This window comes from Leptodactylus fuscus, chromosome 8 (assembly GCF_031893055.1).
Source record: "Leptodactylus fuscus isolate aLepFus1 chromosome 8, aLepFus1.hap2, whole genome shotgun sequence".
Lineage (NCBI taxonomy): Eukaryota > Metazoa > Chordata > Amphibia > Anura > Leptodactylidae > Leptodactylus > Leptodactylus fuscus.
In genome coordinates this window covers 37,632,155-37,649,747 of record NC_134272.1, presented here as the reverse complement: position 1 = coordinate 37,649,747, position 17,593 = coordinate 37,632,155, and the positions used below count along the sequence as shown (strand labels likewise).

Sequence of the window (17,593 nt, the reverse complement as noted above, 5' to 3'; positions counted from 1 at the left end):
AGACGGTCCAAAACAGATGTGTACGACCAGGGGATGTGGATTTCCATCCATCCTACAGGGTCTCCTTTTTGTCCGGTGTTGTTGGTTAGTGAGTTTTCGACACACCGTGTTCTCTCTTCCTCGTTCCTTGTGCATGGTTCTGACTTGCCTCTTACACGTTTTCAATTTTCTTCGTTTTTTAAATCTGCTTTGCAGGCGTTGGGTCTGGACCCCAGTGATTTTGGTACTCATTCCTTCTGCATCAGGGCAGCCACCACGGCCGACCTATACGGTTTGGACTCTGAGTACATTAAGAAGTTAGGTCATTGGAAGTCGGACTGTTTCAGACGTTACGTTCATCCTGATCTTTTGCCTCTGTGATGTTGTTTTAATTCCCGTCTTTTGTTTGCTTACAGGTGCCCCGATTTCTGTCTGGATACTAGGACATTCTTTTGTCTATTGGGCTGAGCGCAGGGCTGCGGTTCGTCCGGTCGGTCTCTCTCCGGTCTCTTCGTCCGTATCCGGTCTCTCAGTTAATTGGTTGAGCATCAGGGGCCTCAGGTGGATCAGAGTCCTGGCGGAGGTAACCAAGCTTAGCAGGTCAGTCTCGGGCACGCTTATTTTGATCATCCATGCTGGCAGTAATGATCTCGGCAAGGTAAAGCTGGGTGAGTTGATCTCTGTCATTAAGCAGGACTTTACGCGTGTTGTGGAGTTTTTTGGTCGTGTTGTTCCAGTCTGGTCCGAGGTCATTCCAAGGTCTTGGTGGCAGGGCGCTCGCTCGCATAGTGCTCTGGAGCGCTCCCACAAGCTCTTGATCGTGCGCAGGGCCAAACATGTGCGTGCTCTTGGGGGAGTGGCGATCCGCCATTCGGAATTGGACGGGGACAATGGGGATCTCTTGCTTTAGGATGGGGTTCATTTGAACCCCATTGGCCTTGACATTTTTCTGGCCAGGCTGCAGGACGGCCTGGAAAGGGCCCTCCTTTTTACTGGTGGGGTTGGTCAGTGCCAGTCGTAGTTTTTGGTTACGATGTCCCCTCCGTGGCGGGAGTGTGCCACGTCTCGTGGTGAGATGATCCAGGACGAGGGGCCCGCTGTCTACCAGCGGGTCGTATGGGAGCTGTCACGGAAGTCATGTTTTTCTCATCCTAGTTGAACTTGTTTAGAAAATATGTTAAATAAAGCTGTGGCCAACCCACGTTAAATCCATGCCTGGAGTCTTGTAAGTTATTGGTTGGTTTAGTTCACCAAGCGGCGTTTAAAGTATATGTTAACGGGGATCAGTCACAGCAGTCATGAAAATACAGAAAACTCTTTGAATGAGAAGGTGCGTCCAAACTTTTCATCTGTACTGTAAGTGGATGGGATTCTAGCGAATTCTAGCCATATATTGCAGAAAAATACCCAAAGTGGAAATGCTATGATTTCCAAAACCAAAAGCATTGTGGTTTTGGAAATTGCAGCATGTCAGTTATACCTATGGAAATTGTTTCTCTATAGGTATAATTGATGCAAAAAGTCCGCAGAGGAAAACTCTGCTGACTTTCTGTGAAAAGTGCTGTAGGACAATCCGTGATGCATTTCCACCACAGTTTTACCTGCAATGCTTTTTCACTGCGGCCCGCTACATAGGACCTTAGCCTTAGAGAGTTTATGCCATGAAAAATATTTATCCTCTACCCTTACGATAAAGGATAAACACTTGATTGATGGGGGTTTGACTGCTGAGACCCCCACCGATTCTAAGGACCGGTAGGGGTTATGGTAATTATCCCCAATTTGAATTCAGCCTGACTGCAGCCAGCCTGAATATAGATGTATCACTTGGTGGATATACAAACCCATGCTACTCAGCTATCTGTGGCATTCCCATTGAAGAGAATAGGAGCATGGGTAACACTTCTATATTCAGGCTGGCTGTAGTGAGGCTGAGCTCATAGCATAGAGAAAAAGACCCCCATCCTCAGGATCAGTGAGGGTCTAAACTGTCAGACCCCGACCAATCAGGTATTTTTCCTCTATCCTAAACCTAGAAGATAAATACATTTCATAGCATTACTTGGACTCATAGTTACATAGTATTAATGCTTACTTGTGGTGTAAATTGGTGAACCAGAGGGCACAGGAAGGAATCCATGCAGGCTTCAGGACTAAAGCAGATGTACAGTACTTGGGGGTGAGAGGAGGGACTTCAGAAGCAGTCTGGGTAGACAGGAGGAGTTTGCCCACTGTACTTGTGTCAGGTCACTCCACTGATGAGATGACCTGGCTGATGGAGGCAGCAGAGTGAAGCACAGAGTGGGCGGAGCCATGGGAGCAGGGAGGAGTCACCATCCAGGAGCAACCCTAATGGAGGTCACTGTGAGCTGCAGGAGCTGCTGATGTGTCAGTGTGCTTCAGGGGTATCCCTTCATGTCAGTCTCCTCCGCTGGTGTCTATACCACTACCACCAGCCAAAGGACAGGTCCTGCTTAGCGAGTTTTTAAAGCCTGTCTTGGTTTAGGTTAAGGAAAGTGTACCAAAATGCCGTGCCCTAAGTTTCCATAAGTAGCGCCGCCTGACGCAGCCGCCTCATGTCACCTCATTGAAGGTGTGCCCGGCCCCTCAGACATTATATTGTAATGTCCCCCTCCACTTTGCCTCCACAGTACAATGTCTATTTTTCATTTTGCCCTCACAGTATAATTTCCCCTTTCCAGGTTGCCCCCAGAGTATAGGCCCAATTCCAGCATCAATCAAATAAAGAAAAAAAAATCACCGTATACTCACCTTCCCCCATTCCCATGTAGTATTCTGTCTCTGCTGACACCAGCTTCAGAGAGCAACACTGCATTGCACCTCCTGCTTTCAAGCAGTACACTGGGAGTACAATCAGTAAAGCTGCTGAATGGTGATGCAGGGAGTGGATGGCTTCCTGCATCATTATTGTCTACATCCATCTGCACACAGAGGACGTAGATGAGTTGGAGCAGTGAAGTATAGAGCACCCTGGCACTCTAAATGCAGGACTTTCCTCCTGTCCCAAGGGGCCTCTGCTACCATAGGGTCCTGTGCAAGTGCACCATTGGCCCTATGATTAAAGCAACCCTGATGCAGACTAAGGTGCTCCTGAGAAATGCCATTTTCACTGGTGAGGCAAACAGTCATATGCTCCATAATAAGGACCACCTACTCTGGACATTGTAGGTTGAAAATATAATGAAACCATGGGGGTGGAGATCTTGGAGGGCTTATAGAAGGTGGGTTAGAGACACAATTACAGTCAGTTGGCTTATCCACATGGTTACTTAAAGATTTTTTTAAAGTTAAGTTGTATGTTGGAAATACCCCTAGAAGGTCAATGTCAGTTGTTAATTGGAGACGGAATTAAGCATAGGCTTCTGGCATATTATTTTTTTTTTATAAGACAAAGATGGTAATCAGCATAAATGAGCAAATGTTTCAGGTTAGTTCAGTTCCGCCACGTGACAGATTTTTTAGCCTGGGTATCACTCATCATCTTCCTGCTGTGACTGAGATGATGAGTGTGCCATATACGCCACAATCTTATCTGCTTCTTTCATTACATTAGGCCTAATTGAGGCAAGTGTAGTCCACTGCTGCTATTTGCCAGACATTTGCCCTTCACATCCTTACTAGAAGTAGCAGATGACAAGGCATAGGTGTTACCTTCATTACTACATTAAACCATCCTTTGCCTTATGATTTTAAGGCTAATGCCCAATGTGGCGTCCCGCAGCGGCAACGCATAGCGCTTTAGACAGAACATTCGTAGAGGTTTCCTTTGTGGACTTTATGATACAATTATACCTATGGGGAACCGCCAGCATTTCCATAGGTATAATTTACATGCAGCGATTTCTAAAACCACGCCAGTTTACAAAATTGCTGCATGTCCACACCGTGGCTTATTCCACAAAGTGGGCATGGAATTTGCTAAAATACTATCCGCTTTGTTCTAACTGTAAAACGCCATGATATTTTGCCAGGTGGGGACCCAGCCTAACACACATTTATTAGTCTACTAGCAGTTATAAACAGATTTTTTTTTTTTTTTTATGTAGATTGTGAGCCTCACATAGAGCTCACAATGTAGATTATTCCCTATCAGCATGTCTTTGGAATATGGGATTGTTGGGGTCACAAGACCCCCAGAGCTTATATTGTTGTAGTTTCAAATTAAATAACAGGCCAAGATCGGCTACAGCCATCTTTGACCTGGAGAATCACGAAGACACAGATGGTTTTGTATCAAAATGGATTCTGTTTAATGGTGGCTAGAACAGGATTGGCTAGTATAATTAGCATAACATCCATTGGTGGAGAAGTTTGTAGCAATAGCCCTGATGCATATCTATTGGATAAGAAACTGGAGAGAGGTCACCCCCCCGAAGGGCTAGCTCAAGTCTAAAATGGAGTCTGTGAGCTCATGGTATGGTGAACGCATGGTCTCACAAAATGGCAGCCATCAGCACATGTCTCAAATACACACCCTAGATGTTTATCTCATGGTATTCTAAAGACAATAGACATCCTTGTTTACACACTTTACATTGACACAAAGGTGCAGCTCTGAAGCTAGATAAGCATTCATTAGCATTCCATTTCCTTGTAGCCCATAGCATCTCCATATTCATCAGTCTAACCAATTCCTTTTTGAGACAAACAACTTATCTTTGATAGAGAAAGATGGATGCCAAAATACAAGATGGAGGATGTGATCCTAATAGGATGGAAATCCATGCAAACACAGGGAGAACATACAAACTCCTTGCAGATGGTTTTTTGCCCTTGGTGGCATTTGAACACCAGAACTCCAGTGCTGCAAGGCTGCAGTGCTAACCACTGAGCCACCATGTGGCCACCTGTTATGAACAGATTTGTGATTGATTGGTGCAACTTCTGTGTCGTAGAGTGTATACAGTCACATGTGATGCAGTTAAGTTTGCTAGATTTGTGACAGACAGTAGACAGTCAGACTCCAGTCCCTTATCTTCCACTTAATTAAACGGGTTGTCCCATCTCAAGGATTCTATCTATACTGGTTGCTTATGTGAATTGAAGCCTTTTTAAAAAAATATATTGCTTTAGAAATTCTGCTTTGTTTGTCTGGTATGTGACCTTATTCCTCCCATTGTTTACACTGCGTTGCTATAACCACGGACCTGGTAGATAGGACAAGTGACGTCACTTACTTAGTACTGATAGGACAGTCAGTTCAGATAATTGCACTTTGCTGATAAAATATGGTCTGTTATCTCTCTAAGTAAACACATAGATAACACAGAGTCTGTTCTGTACAAGAATCTGCAGATTATCTAACCTGCAGAAGTGTTGTTTGTTCTATTCAGCATGAGCAAGAGGGAGGGAGACAAATCCCTTTAAGTCAAAGTATTAATCTTTCTATCATTGTCTATTTCTGCATTGGCTTTTCATTTATTTTCATTCCTATGAGTCATGAGAGAGAGATAATGATTGTATGTGTGCGATGACTATCATCTGTGGGTCACTAATTTTACCCTGTGCTATTCCCTATAGTGTATTATACCTGCCAGGCCTGGCACTTGGACCATTCTCACCACTAGAGGGTTTAATACTATAGGATGTACCTGTGCATTGCCATTTGAATCATTGAAACATTTCTCTATTCATATTTTATTAAGTTTGCCCTGTTTACCCTTCCCATCACTCTCAACATTTGTGAGTGTCTACTGAGCTTAGATGGGGGTTTCCCGAATCGAACCGTAGCAGAAGAGGAAGACATCCTGAATTCCTACAGAGCGCGTAACAAGCTTCAGGTGGAGGCACTGTGCTATAGTGAGGTGAGAACTACAACACACCCTGCCTACAGAGGTCGGCCCAAAGGGGTGTCACAGTTATTTTGCTTTTTGTTTACAGAGCCATGTAAGAGCTTAATGTTTGCGGGACAAATTGTGCATTGTAATGGTACCATTTAATATTCCATGTGATGTGCTGGGAAGATGGAAAAAATTCAAACTGGGGTAGAATTGGAGAAAAAGTGCATTTGTGCAACTTTCTTATGGGCTTCATTTTTATGGCGTTCGCTCTGCAGCCACAGTGACATGCCACCTGTATTTTATGTTTTGATACAATTACAGGGATACCGAATTTATATAGTTTTAATATATTTTCTAAATGTCGCCATATTTTGACAACCATAACTTTTTTATATTTCTGTGTATGCAATTCAGTGGAGGAGACCGGAGAGTGAAGGTAATAATATCACTGGCTGTGCTACTTGCTAGGCTGGGGACGCTGCTCACACACTCCAATCCCACTCCAGGGCTGGACACAGTCAAGGGGGCTCCTGCAGCACTACCTGATGGAGGTGGTAGTGATTTTGTTTCCCCCGGGGCACTCCTAGTTGTAGAGGGGACCTCTACTCTGAGCCAATGTTTTGGTGTTCAGGAGGGCCCTGATGGTGATGCAGGCAAACAACTCAGGAATCCAGAGCTGCAGTAAAACCAAGAAACTGTTTATTCAATGGGAACCGTTTGGTACTACATATGTACATATGTACTTCCTGGCGTTGCCTTGTGTAGCTGCTTTGATACAGTGCTCCAAGCTGGGAGCAACCTTTATCTTTCCTTTTTCACTCTTTTTCTCTGTATCTTCAAGAATCCTCTAACTAAGCAAACTAGCACTATGAATTAGCAACTATAAATCGAATGGAAGATCCTGTGGAGTATTTTGTTCCTTTTGTTTCTATTGTTAAGCATGGACAATGACTCGAGACCTGGAGTTTTTCCTGTGCATATGTGCCTGTTACCATCTCCCCAGGAGCTAAGGACAGCATGGACACCATGTGGCATGGAGGAGAAATCTACATGGAAATGTGGACTTCTTCTTTTCAAGGAGATGATTTTTGGAGTCTATTGCTGATGTGTGAAGATGCTACAACTGACTGGTATTTCTCTCTATTACTGTGGACACGTGGGACTCTGTTACAGCCTGGGAACCTACCATCACCCACCTACCCCATGTGTTTATGAAAGCTTGGCAAGAGAGCAGCACCCTGTCTACCTGGATGGCTTCAGACCTCTCTGGGCAGTAGAACACAGTGGTAAGAAGAAAGGAGGAGGGCTTGTGATGAAGGACATTTGGGGCTTTTTTTTTTTTTTTTTTTTTTTTTTTGTGGTTAATGGACAATAGTGCTGATACAAGATACCGAACTATCAGGTGTGAGCATGAGATCTCACTACCTACCAAAGGAACTGCCACATGTTATCATGATGCATATGCTGCATATGTCCCCCACCTCTGCAAAAAAATGGTTTTTTGCCTGTTATATCTACATGCTGTGACTCCCCTCCTCATGTCCTCCAACTGCATTCGGCTGTATTATTAACATCACTTCACACAGAGAACTAAATGATCCTGCAGTGTGTCTGTGTTTCTTTCTTTTTTAGTTGCTATGATTCCTAGGATTTCTCTATCTGCCATGAGCTTGTATGTGTTTTCTCTCTTGTTATATACTACTGTACCATCTATGAAACTGTATCACTGAAATTTCCCCATTGTGGGACTATTAAAGGATTATCTTATCTTATCTTATCTTATCTTATCTTACAATCAGCAACTTTGCAGATGGGGGGTGCCCAGGGATGTTGCAGGCTCTTAGATAAAAGTCCTCCACTACTCCTCCTCTCGTTCCACTCCCAATTTAGTGAGATGAGGAATCTAGCAGGGGAGTTGCTCACAGGGATCTGGTTACCTGGAAGCTAGACTCGAATGCGTACCTCCTGTCAGTTCCTCCATTGCTCCTCCTGGAATGGTTGGCAAATGAAACCAATGAAACCAATATTGACCAGAAAGTGGGAGGCACAGATTTGTAACAAGTCAATAATACATATCATATGCTAGATTAAAAAGTGAAACAAGAGGAGAAAAACTCTCCAACAAAAGGTGAATAACAAGGTTAATAATAAATAACATTAATAGTAACCGCCATAGTGAACAAGTATTAGCTCGCAATATACAGTTTTGAACACACAGTGTGAAGAAAAAGAAAAAAAGAAAGAACTAGATTGTAATGTAGCAGATAATAACAAAAATAGTAGCGTGCCTACCCACTGTACTGGTGCGCCCGACGCGCGTTTCGCCAACCACTGGCTTCGTCAGGGGACAGATATTAACCCCGTTGTTAGGCTTTAAATAGTGTGTGAACCCACTTATTATTGGCCAGAGGAAGTTGTTTGTATCACTAATCACTGGTGGCAGCGGTTGCCGGAGACCTTACTGCGCATGTGTGATGATACGATAACTACGCGAGAGTCATGTGCATTGAGGGCAAGTGTGGAATGAACAACGCATGCTCCTGAAAAAGCTCCGCTACATCTATGAGACCTGCAATGTCAGTACAGATGCACAATGGCAAAAGTACTGTCCCAGGAAACGGCGCGCTACCACATATATGAAAGGTAAGTATAAGATGGTTATAAGCACTAAAAAAGAGTTACACAATTCATAATAAACCCCTAATAGACACCAGATATCAAAAATATGGAAATATTACAAGTTACAAATGTTACAAATGTCAAAATAAGAATATAATATATTTATATATGCAAAGTTTTAGATTTTTTTTAAAGAGGTTAAAACAGAATTTTTATTTTTATAACAGAACAAATCTATATAAATTTGCTATCTCCAGAATCATACTGACTCCTAGAACACAGGTGACATGTCATTTTGACTCCAAAATGAATGCCGGAAAAGAAAGCCCGTAAGAAAGTCGCACGAGCCATAGAATTCAGGTGTCATTTTAATAATAATAATAATAATAATAATAATAATTTATTAATCATAAAATATTTCCAGATCCTGTATTAGCAGAAATGTTTTATTTTTATTACTCTTTGAAATGCCGCTTTCACATCATTGTTTCTCAGTGAGTAAATCAAGGGGTTTAACATCGGTGTGACAATGAAATAAAATATAGCTATCATTTTGTCAGTTCCAGGTAGTGAACTCGACCTAGGTTTCATGTAGGCTGCCATTGCTGATCCATAGAAGATTGTCACAACCATCATATGAGATCCACACGTAGAGAAAGCCTTCCTCTGTCCAGATGATGATGCAATTTTTAAGATACTCATAATAATATTAATATAAGATATTACAATAAATGTTACAGGCGTCATAAGAATTATTACACCAACAATAAAAATGATTGATTCCACAAGCATAATGTTTTCACACCCCAGTGACAATATTTCTGGCACTTCACATAAAAAGTGATTTATCTCATTGTGTCCACACAGGTCAACTTTAAGTGTCAGGGCTACATGGGAAATAGATAAAAGGAACCCACATACCCATGTACCAACTGCAAGTCTAACGCACACCATCTTATTCATAATGGTAGTGTAATGCAATGGAAAACATATAGCCACATAGCGATCATAGGCCATAATAGCGAGCAAAACACATTCACTTTCACCTAAAGACAGAGAAATGTACATTTGTGCTGCACACTCACCGTAAGAAATGATTTTTTTTACTGACAACAAATCTTTCAACATTCTTGGTACGGTTGAGGTAGAATAACAGAGATCCAGAAAAGAGAGGTTGGAAAGGAAGAAATACATTGGTGAATGAAGACTAACATCTGTCAAAACTAGAACAATAATTAGAATGTTTCCAATCAAAATAACTGCATACACTAATGTAAAGACAATGAAAAGTGCCAATTGTATCTTAGGTTGACTGGAAAGTCCAAGGAGAACAAATTCTGAGAGTACCGTGTCATTTTTCAATAGCATTCTGAAAAAAATATACAGTATTTGAATAATGGCGATTTGGCAGCATTTTTAAAGACAAAATAATTCTTTTCTTTTCTAAATTACAGCATTGTTTGGGTAAAACATAGGAAGAATATATAACATGTTTGTTGGTTACACTAAAATGTACCTAAACTCTAATTTGAAAGGCAAATACATATTAAAAATGACCCACTAGGGGTTGTGGAGAAGGTAGCTCGGTAGAAGCAGTGGTGTGGATACAACCAGTTAGAGACAGGGACACAAATCTTGTAGCAAAAAATGAACACATTGAACCTTAAAACAAGTTATTTTGGGAATAATGGGCATGTCAGAATAACTCCTCCAAAAGGAAGAGGGCCCCATTCTCCAAAGCTGTGTTGAAGTCATTCCCTCAGGCGTGGCTCAGGAGGGGTGTGATTATTCTGCATTTATACATAGACCATGCTTCATGAAGCAAGGAGAAGTTATAAAGGAATGAAAGTAGAAGTTAAATAAAGTATAAAGAAAAATGTATTTAGATATCCCTCAGCTGGCGTTGTGGTGCAAAAGTAGAGTCTCGTTCTTAATCCACATATAGTAAGAAGCACTCTTCACTCTTAAAGGTTAAACTATTTTTCTATATTTTATTAGAACTGTGGCAGTGACAGCAATTTGTCAGAAGAAGGTTGTAACTGACTGGAAGGTCTAATACAATACACTGTCACTATCATTTAACTTTGCAGTGCCGAGTGCTTCTTACTACATAATAAGAAATATTCATCTTTGGAATATGTTAGACCAAAAACAACATTTTCGTTTCTTAACAACTGATTTTTTTGTAGCAACTCAAAAAGCGGGAGAAGAAATGCTTTCTCTCTTTATATCTGTTTCAAAGTTTCAATATTGTAAGCTATTGTTGAACAAATACAGAAGCAAGAAATATTCATGAATGTTTTAGTCTAATATCATCACATTATGGGGAGTAAAAAGTAATATTAAATAAGAAAAATAAGACAACCTACATTCAAGTAGAATTGCATAAATGATGAAAGAAGAAATTTGTTTTTCACTTTTCATCAGACCTTTTATAAATAACTTGTACATGCCACAATATACCATGATTTAAAATATATACCCTAGGGTACAACGTATCCTCTGATACCTTATTAATTTAGATTAATATAGTCATGAAATCGCACAAGTATTTATAATTCCATTGAAAATAGTCACACCTGCTCCCTTAACCATTGAACTGACAAGAGCGTTTGAACCTAGAATAATATACTCAGAGAATACCAACTAATGCAGCAAGGAGTTATTGGAATCTAATGAAATTTTACATAGAGTATAATTAGAAGCGTCTGGTCCCTATTGCAAAATCTGTAAAGCCCCCCCCCTACTTACTTTGTAACTTTAGAGTCAATGTATATTTTATGTGATAAAGGGCTCACAGATTTTGCAGCTAGGCCTGTATATCTTGCACACTCATAAGTTGTTGAAGCTGGCATCCCAGCTGAACCTATAAATGCTTGGTTTGTGATAAACCTGGTAAGCTAAGAAATTGTTGCAATCTGGCAGAGACATTCCTGGGAAATCCTTTCTGGGTGTAGGATGGTGTTGTTCAGTTTGGAAAAAAGCGTCAACTTAGGGTCAACTTATTATATATTGTAAGGAATATCAGTTCAGCCACAATTGCTTTCAGGTTACCATGCGACCTGGGAAGCTTCTGCAGTGTTAGAGTTATCTAGGTGTGTCCAATTAGCAGCTATGGAAGCATATTTAAAGAGGACCTTTCACCATATCTGGGCACATGCAGTGTTATATACTGCCGGAAAGCTGACAGTGCGCTGAGTTCAGCGCACTGTCGGCTTTCCCGATCTGTGCCCGGTGTGAAGAGCTTACGGTCTGGTACCGTAGCTCTTCTATGGTCAGAAGGGCGTTTCTGACCATTAGCCAGAGACGTCCTTCTGCCTCGCGGCGCCTATCGCGCTGTGCTGTGGAGCGAGGAGAAACGCCCCCTCCCTCTGCTCCCACAGCTCGTCCATAGACGAGCATTATCAGGAGAGGGAGGGGGCGTTCCTCCCCGCTCCACAGCACAGCGCGATAGGCGCCGCGAGGCAGAAGGACGTCTCTGGCTAATGGTCAGAAACGCCCTTCTGACCATAGAAGAGCTACGGTACCAGACCGTAAGCTCTTCACACCGGGCACAGATCGGGAAAGCCGACAGTGCGCTGAATTCAGCGCACTGTCAGCTTTCCAGCAGTATATAACACTGCATGTGCCCAGATATGGTGAAAGGTCCTCTTTAAACTCCCTTCCTCCTCAGACAGGTGTCTACAATTGATTACACCATGTCTGGCTTTCATATTTGATTCTTTGTGCTACATAACTTTATACCGTCTCCTGATTCTGTCTATGACATGATCCCTAGGAACTGACCTTTGGTTTGTCAACTGACCCTGGCACATATGTTTCCTCTTGGCCTGTACTTTCACTCTCCTGATTTGTCCTTCTGATCCTGATTGGTGCTGTAAGTTTATTGTGGGTTGTGTTTTGATCTCTGATAGTGTATATTTATTTCTCATATGGTTTCTGTGATGTTTACTTGAACTCCAAGTTCAACAAAGTCCATCTGCTCTTGCGGCTGGCACTTTTGAAAGCGTTCTAGTTTCCTGGGCTTTTTTCTCAGCTCTGTATAGGATTTTAACAGCTAGTTCTACTGCTCTTTGTTATTAACCAGATCCTGCTATCTTATTATGTTTGCTCCAGGGACGATACCATAATTGACAGTACTAACATCTTTCCAATGATTTCTTTATTCCTAGACCTGTTACTGTGTTTCCTCTACACTTAGAGGATTTTTTTTCCATAGTCATATACATAGCTTCTTTATAGTAAAACTATAGAACTTTATAGTGAGACTATGGAAGTCACTGCTACAAGATGTGGTGATGGCTGATAACAAGAGAAGCCTGGGTGCCTTTATTGAAAGGATGAATATCATAGGTTATGGGTCCTTTACATTTTTGGGACTGGATATTGATACAGAGACTTAGTCTAATTGCCATATTTGTAGTTGGGAAGGAATTTTTCCTCTGATGGGGCAATTCACATCAGCCCCCAAAGGCCCCTTTCTCTGGATCAACTTGGATAGTTTTATAGTTTGCAAGCTCTGTTGTGAAAGACAACACATGTGGTTGCAGCGTACTCTGCACATAACAACACTGAGCTGTTGATATCTCTCTTATCACTGCTTGGGGTGACCGACTGTTATATGTGATGGCAACAAAGATCATTACACCAACATTCTTAGGAATTACTGAGGATGTGGTGTGCTTTGGATCATGAGCTGTTCCAAGCTTTCTCCATATTTCCTTCTTCCCATTATTCTGGTACAGGTTGATCTTAGTTGATCAGTCCAAAGAATGCTGTGCCAGAACTGGTAAGTCTAGTATGGCCTTTCTATTTTTGGGGCTGACTAATGGTTTTTGCTTTGTGATAAACACTCTGTATTTGCTCTCATCATGCTCTATGGTATAATTGGATACTGATAAACCAAGTTCCTGAAGAGTGTCAATTTGGTGGGTGTTGTCAAGGGGTTTTGCTTCACCATGGAAACAATTTTGTGATCACCCACCACTGTTGTCTTCTGACGTCCCAGCCTTTTTGAGTTCAAGAGTGCACTTTATTTTTATTTTTTATTTTTTTTAACCAGAAAATTCTAACATTTCTGCTATCTCTCTCATGGATTTCTTCTTTTCAGTTTATGTTCTGTTTCATTTTCACTGAGAGCTCCTTTGACTGCATGTTGTGGGTTCAAAGCAACAGAATATGCCACTTTTGAAATCAACTCCAGACCTTTTACCTGCTTAAATGATTATGGATTAGTCAGGGAAATAGTCCATGCAATCCATTAACCCCTTAGCAACACAGGATGTTATTGTATGTCCTGACCGCCAGTGTGGTAGTGGGTGTACACTCACACAGATTGGTGTATAAATCGGTGATCTAAGTGTATTCGCACTCAGCAGGTGAAGAGTGACCTCAATAGCTAGAGTGACATCTAGTTACAGAAATACATAAGAAATTGTACATGGCAGTGGCTTACCCTCACCTTAAAGGGTTGTGAACAGTGGCGTAACCACCGGGGTAGCAGGAGAAGCAGCTGCCACAGGGCCCGTGACATTAGGAGTTTTTTTGGGTTTTTTTGTTAATAGGCCGTTACCGGTTTGAGTTACTCCAGCCGGTAACAGGCCCTATTTACTTACCAATCCTGACAGGAGCCGGGGTCGGTAACAGACGCCATGGGTCGCACAAGCAATATTATTATACTCGGGGTCTTTTCACACACCTGAATTTAGAATCGGAGGCCCGGGAGAGGTAAGGAACATAAAAAACAGTGTTACCTACCACTTCATTCTCCATACAGGCATCGGGCCTAGTTGTGTGGCGTCTCTAACGTCACTTGACCGGGACCTGGTCCCTGAGTCATGTGAAGTTCAGACATCATTAAAGATGGCCGACACCACCAAGGACTACAGCGGAGACGGAGATTGGTAAGCGACAGTGTTTTTTATGTTTGCATCCCCCCTCGGTCTCCGATTATTATACTCTGGGGTCTGAAAAGACCCCATGGTATAATAATTGTTCATGGGTGTTCATTATGGGGCATAATACTGTGTGTAGGGGTCAATATGGGGCATACTAGTGTGTAATGGGGCCACTATGGGGCATAATACTGTGTGCAGGGATATAGCAAGATATAGCAAATCCAGGTGGGTAGAAATCTCTTAAAAAATAGAGTAGATACTCCAAAACAAAAATTGAGGTGAAAAATCTGCGCTTTCCAATAAAAAGCACTTTATTAATAGCTCAAATCACACAACTCATTTCGAGAACTCCACATCCCTTTTTCAACTGTACATGAAACAGAACATAAAACATATGAATACATGGTGGAATTTAAAGGATTAAAATGAACATGGAGTCCCCCACAAGGGGAGGGGCAGGTTTACCAATTATGAAACACATTAAAAGTAAATACAAGCACTATAAACAGAAATAGAATGCTTAGAGAGTGTTATTACATCATTAGCGAATATTTAGAAACAATTAATAGCTGGTATGAAAAGGGAAGACGCTATCTCAAGGATTCAGCATCTTAAAATCACTACTACACATGCGCAGTCTATGGTTCCGCCCAGGGTCGGACTGGGATGTCTAGGGCCCATCAGTGGAATTGTTTCTAGGGGCCCACCGCCAGGACCCTGCAGATCAGTGGTATCGAGACAGGGTGGTTAAAGGTAATAACATGTTGGGAGCCATGCTACTCACGCACTATACCATGTGCACTACATATACCTACTGCTACAGCCTGTATGGCAAGTGAACAGTGCGGCTCCTAGAAATGTTACCATTACCCGTAGCTGAAGTGTCCTGGAAAAGCTGATCTGCAGAGGTCCTGGCTGTTGTATCATTGCAGATGTAATATTGATGGCCTATCCTAAGGACAGACCATCAATATTAGAAAGATGGATAAATCCTTTAAAGTGGTTGTCCAGGAATTGGAGCAACTCCTGTGGTGGGCGGGAGGTGTAAAATAAAAAACAAATAAATAAAAAAAGAATACTCATCTGTCCTTGGCGCTCCATTGTCTGCCGCCAGTGTCCATTCAGTCTCGTACTGGCACTACTTGCTGGGAGTCCTGCACCTCATGTGATCGCTGAGACCAATTAGGTACAGGAACTCCAGAAATGAGGCCATGAGCCCAAACACAGGCGGGGACAACGGGGGGCTGGGGACAGGTGAGAAGGCTCTTTTTTTTAAAAAAAAATATATATATATATATATATATATATATATATATATATAATTTTTACACCTCCCTGGCGGCCGCCACAGTGATCACTCCAGTTTATAGACAACCTGTTTTAAGGGGTTGCCTGGGCCAAATATTTTATGGCCACTTCACTGGTCCCCCATAATGTATGGGATACAGTGATGGGGCCATTATACTGTGTGGGAGCAGTGATGGGGCTAACATATTGTGCAGAAGGGGGATGTTAAAATGTGTGGGGCATATTAAAGGGGTTTCCAGGGTTAAACTTTTTTTATGGCCTATACTCTGGATAGGCCATAAATACCTCAAACCTCACATTGCAGAAACACAACGTCTTTGGCTACTACAGAAAAAAACAGCAAAGTGAATGAAATATAATCAAATTTACCTCATCCGCACACTGCAGGAAAAAGATGTGGAACAGCCACAAACTCTAAAATGTGAGCGCTTCTAAAAACATGGCCGGTTACTTTCAGCTGTGCAATTGGGAGAAAGTGCGGGGAAAAAAACACTGTGGAAAAAATACATTGAGATTCGCCGCTATTTTTTTCCACAGCTATTTTTTTAGCTGCGTCTCACTGTTGGGCCTCATCCTTATTATCTCAATAGACTGAGCATCATACTATAAGGCTGAGTTAACACAGAGTTTTCTGGCCAGAAATTTGGTTCTATTGGGTTAGAGTTCTATTGGGAGGCTTTTTTGGAGGATGATTTTGAGGTGGATTCCTGACCAAACAACTCCGTGTGAACTCAGCCTTAGGGCTCGTTCACATCTGCGCCCGGTCTCCGTTCTGCAGGTTTCCATTTCCTGCACAAAACAGAGGCAGGAGATGGAAACCTGCAGGACTCTTTCATTTGAATGGGTGAGAAAGATGTCCGGCTGTGAGCGGCGGTGAGCGTTTTATGCTCTCCGCCATTAAACCGATTTTTTAAAATCGGACACAGAGTCGAACACGCAGTACTCTGTGTCCGATTTAAAAAAAAAACGGTTTTGCGGCGGAGAGCATAAAACGCACACCGCCGCATCCGGTCTGACAGCTTTCTGTCTTCTACATGCAGAAGTCGGAAAGCTGAGAACGGACTGCCGAACGCTAGTGTGAACCTAGCGTCAGCCTAAAGCCCCATGTAGCAAGACAAAGCAAAAAGCGCTGCGGGAAAAACCCCAGCGGCAACACATCAGTTTTTCCTGCAGCGCTTATTGCAGAAACTCCGCAGAGGTTTCCTCTGAGGACTTTGTTTCCTTTAGGGTAAGTTCACGCTGGGATTTTTGGTCAGGATTTTGAGGCTGTATCTGCCTCAAAATCCTGACCAAAAAGATGGCTCCCATTGAAATCAATGGGAGCCGGTCAGTTCTTTTTTTTCCGGGAGCCGGTTTGTTCCAGCTCCCAGAAAAAGAAGCGAGGTGCTCATTCTTCAGGTCGTTTCGCCTCGCGATTCAGCCTGAAGACACTCCCTCCTCCCATCTAGGCCCATTTATTGGGCCTAATCTGGAGCAGAGTGCGTGATTGGATGCCGGTGCAGTGCACCGGCATTCAGTCGCGGCTACCCGATTTTTGGTCCGGAACCTGAGGCAGCCTCCGCCTCAGGTTCCGGACCAAAAAACCCCGTGTGAACTTAGCCTTATACCTATAGGGAAACTGCGGGTGTTTCTGTAGCTATAAGTGACATGCTGCAATTTCCAAAACCGCAACAGTTTTGGAAATTGCAGTGTGTCCGCCGTGTGTGTTTTTCTGCAATGTGTAGATGGGATTGCACTCACTGCGTTCAGTAATGCATTCGGGGAGTCCGCATGGGGACCCTCCCAAACAAACTACCGAACGCATTAGCAGACGGTGTGCAGTGAAAGCACACATAGACTATAATGGGGTCCATGTGCTTTCCGTGCGGTGTCCGCATAGAACATGCAGACAGAAAAGTACTTTACAATCTACGTTCCTGTCCACATGACTCATGCGGACACCGCGTGGAAAGCACACGCACCCCATTATAGTCTATGGGGTCCGCGTAC

General features: G+C 42.6%; 1 protein-coding gene across 1 annotated transcript; it reads right to left on the bottom strand.

Annotated features, from left to right (window-relative positions):
* Positions 1-8,831: 8,831 nt before the first annotated feature.
* On the bottom strand, positions 8,832-9,767 carry LOC142217239 (olfactory receptor 2B2-like). Its single transcript, XM_075285433.1, has one exon. It carries the CDS (start codon positions 9,765-9,767, stop codon positions 8,832-8,834), a length of 936 nt encoding a protein of 311 aa, XP_075141534.1.
* Between the last annotated feature and the right edge of the window lie 7,826 nt (positions 9,768-17,593).

Bases quoted from the DNA above. Each gene is read 5' to 3' on its own strand.
- LOC142217239 (XM_075285433.1), bottom strand. From the start codon at position 9,767: ATGCTATTGAAAAATGACACGGTACTCTCAGAATTTGTTCTCCTTGGA.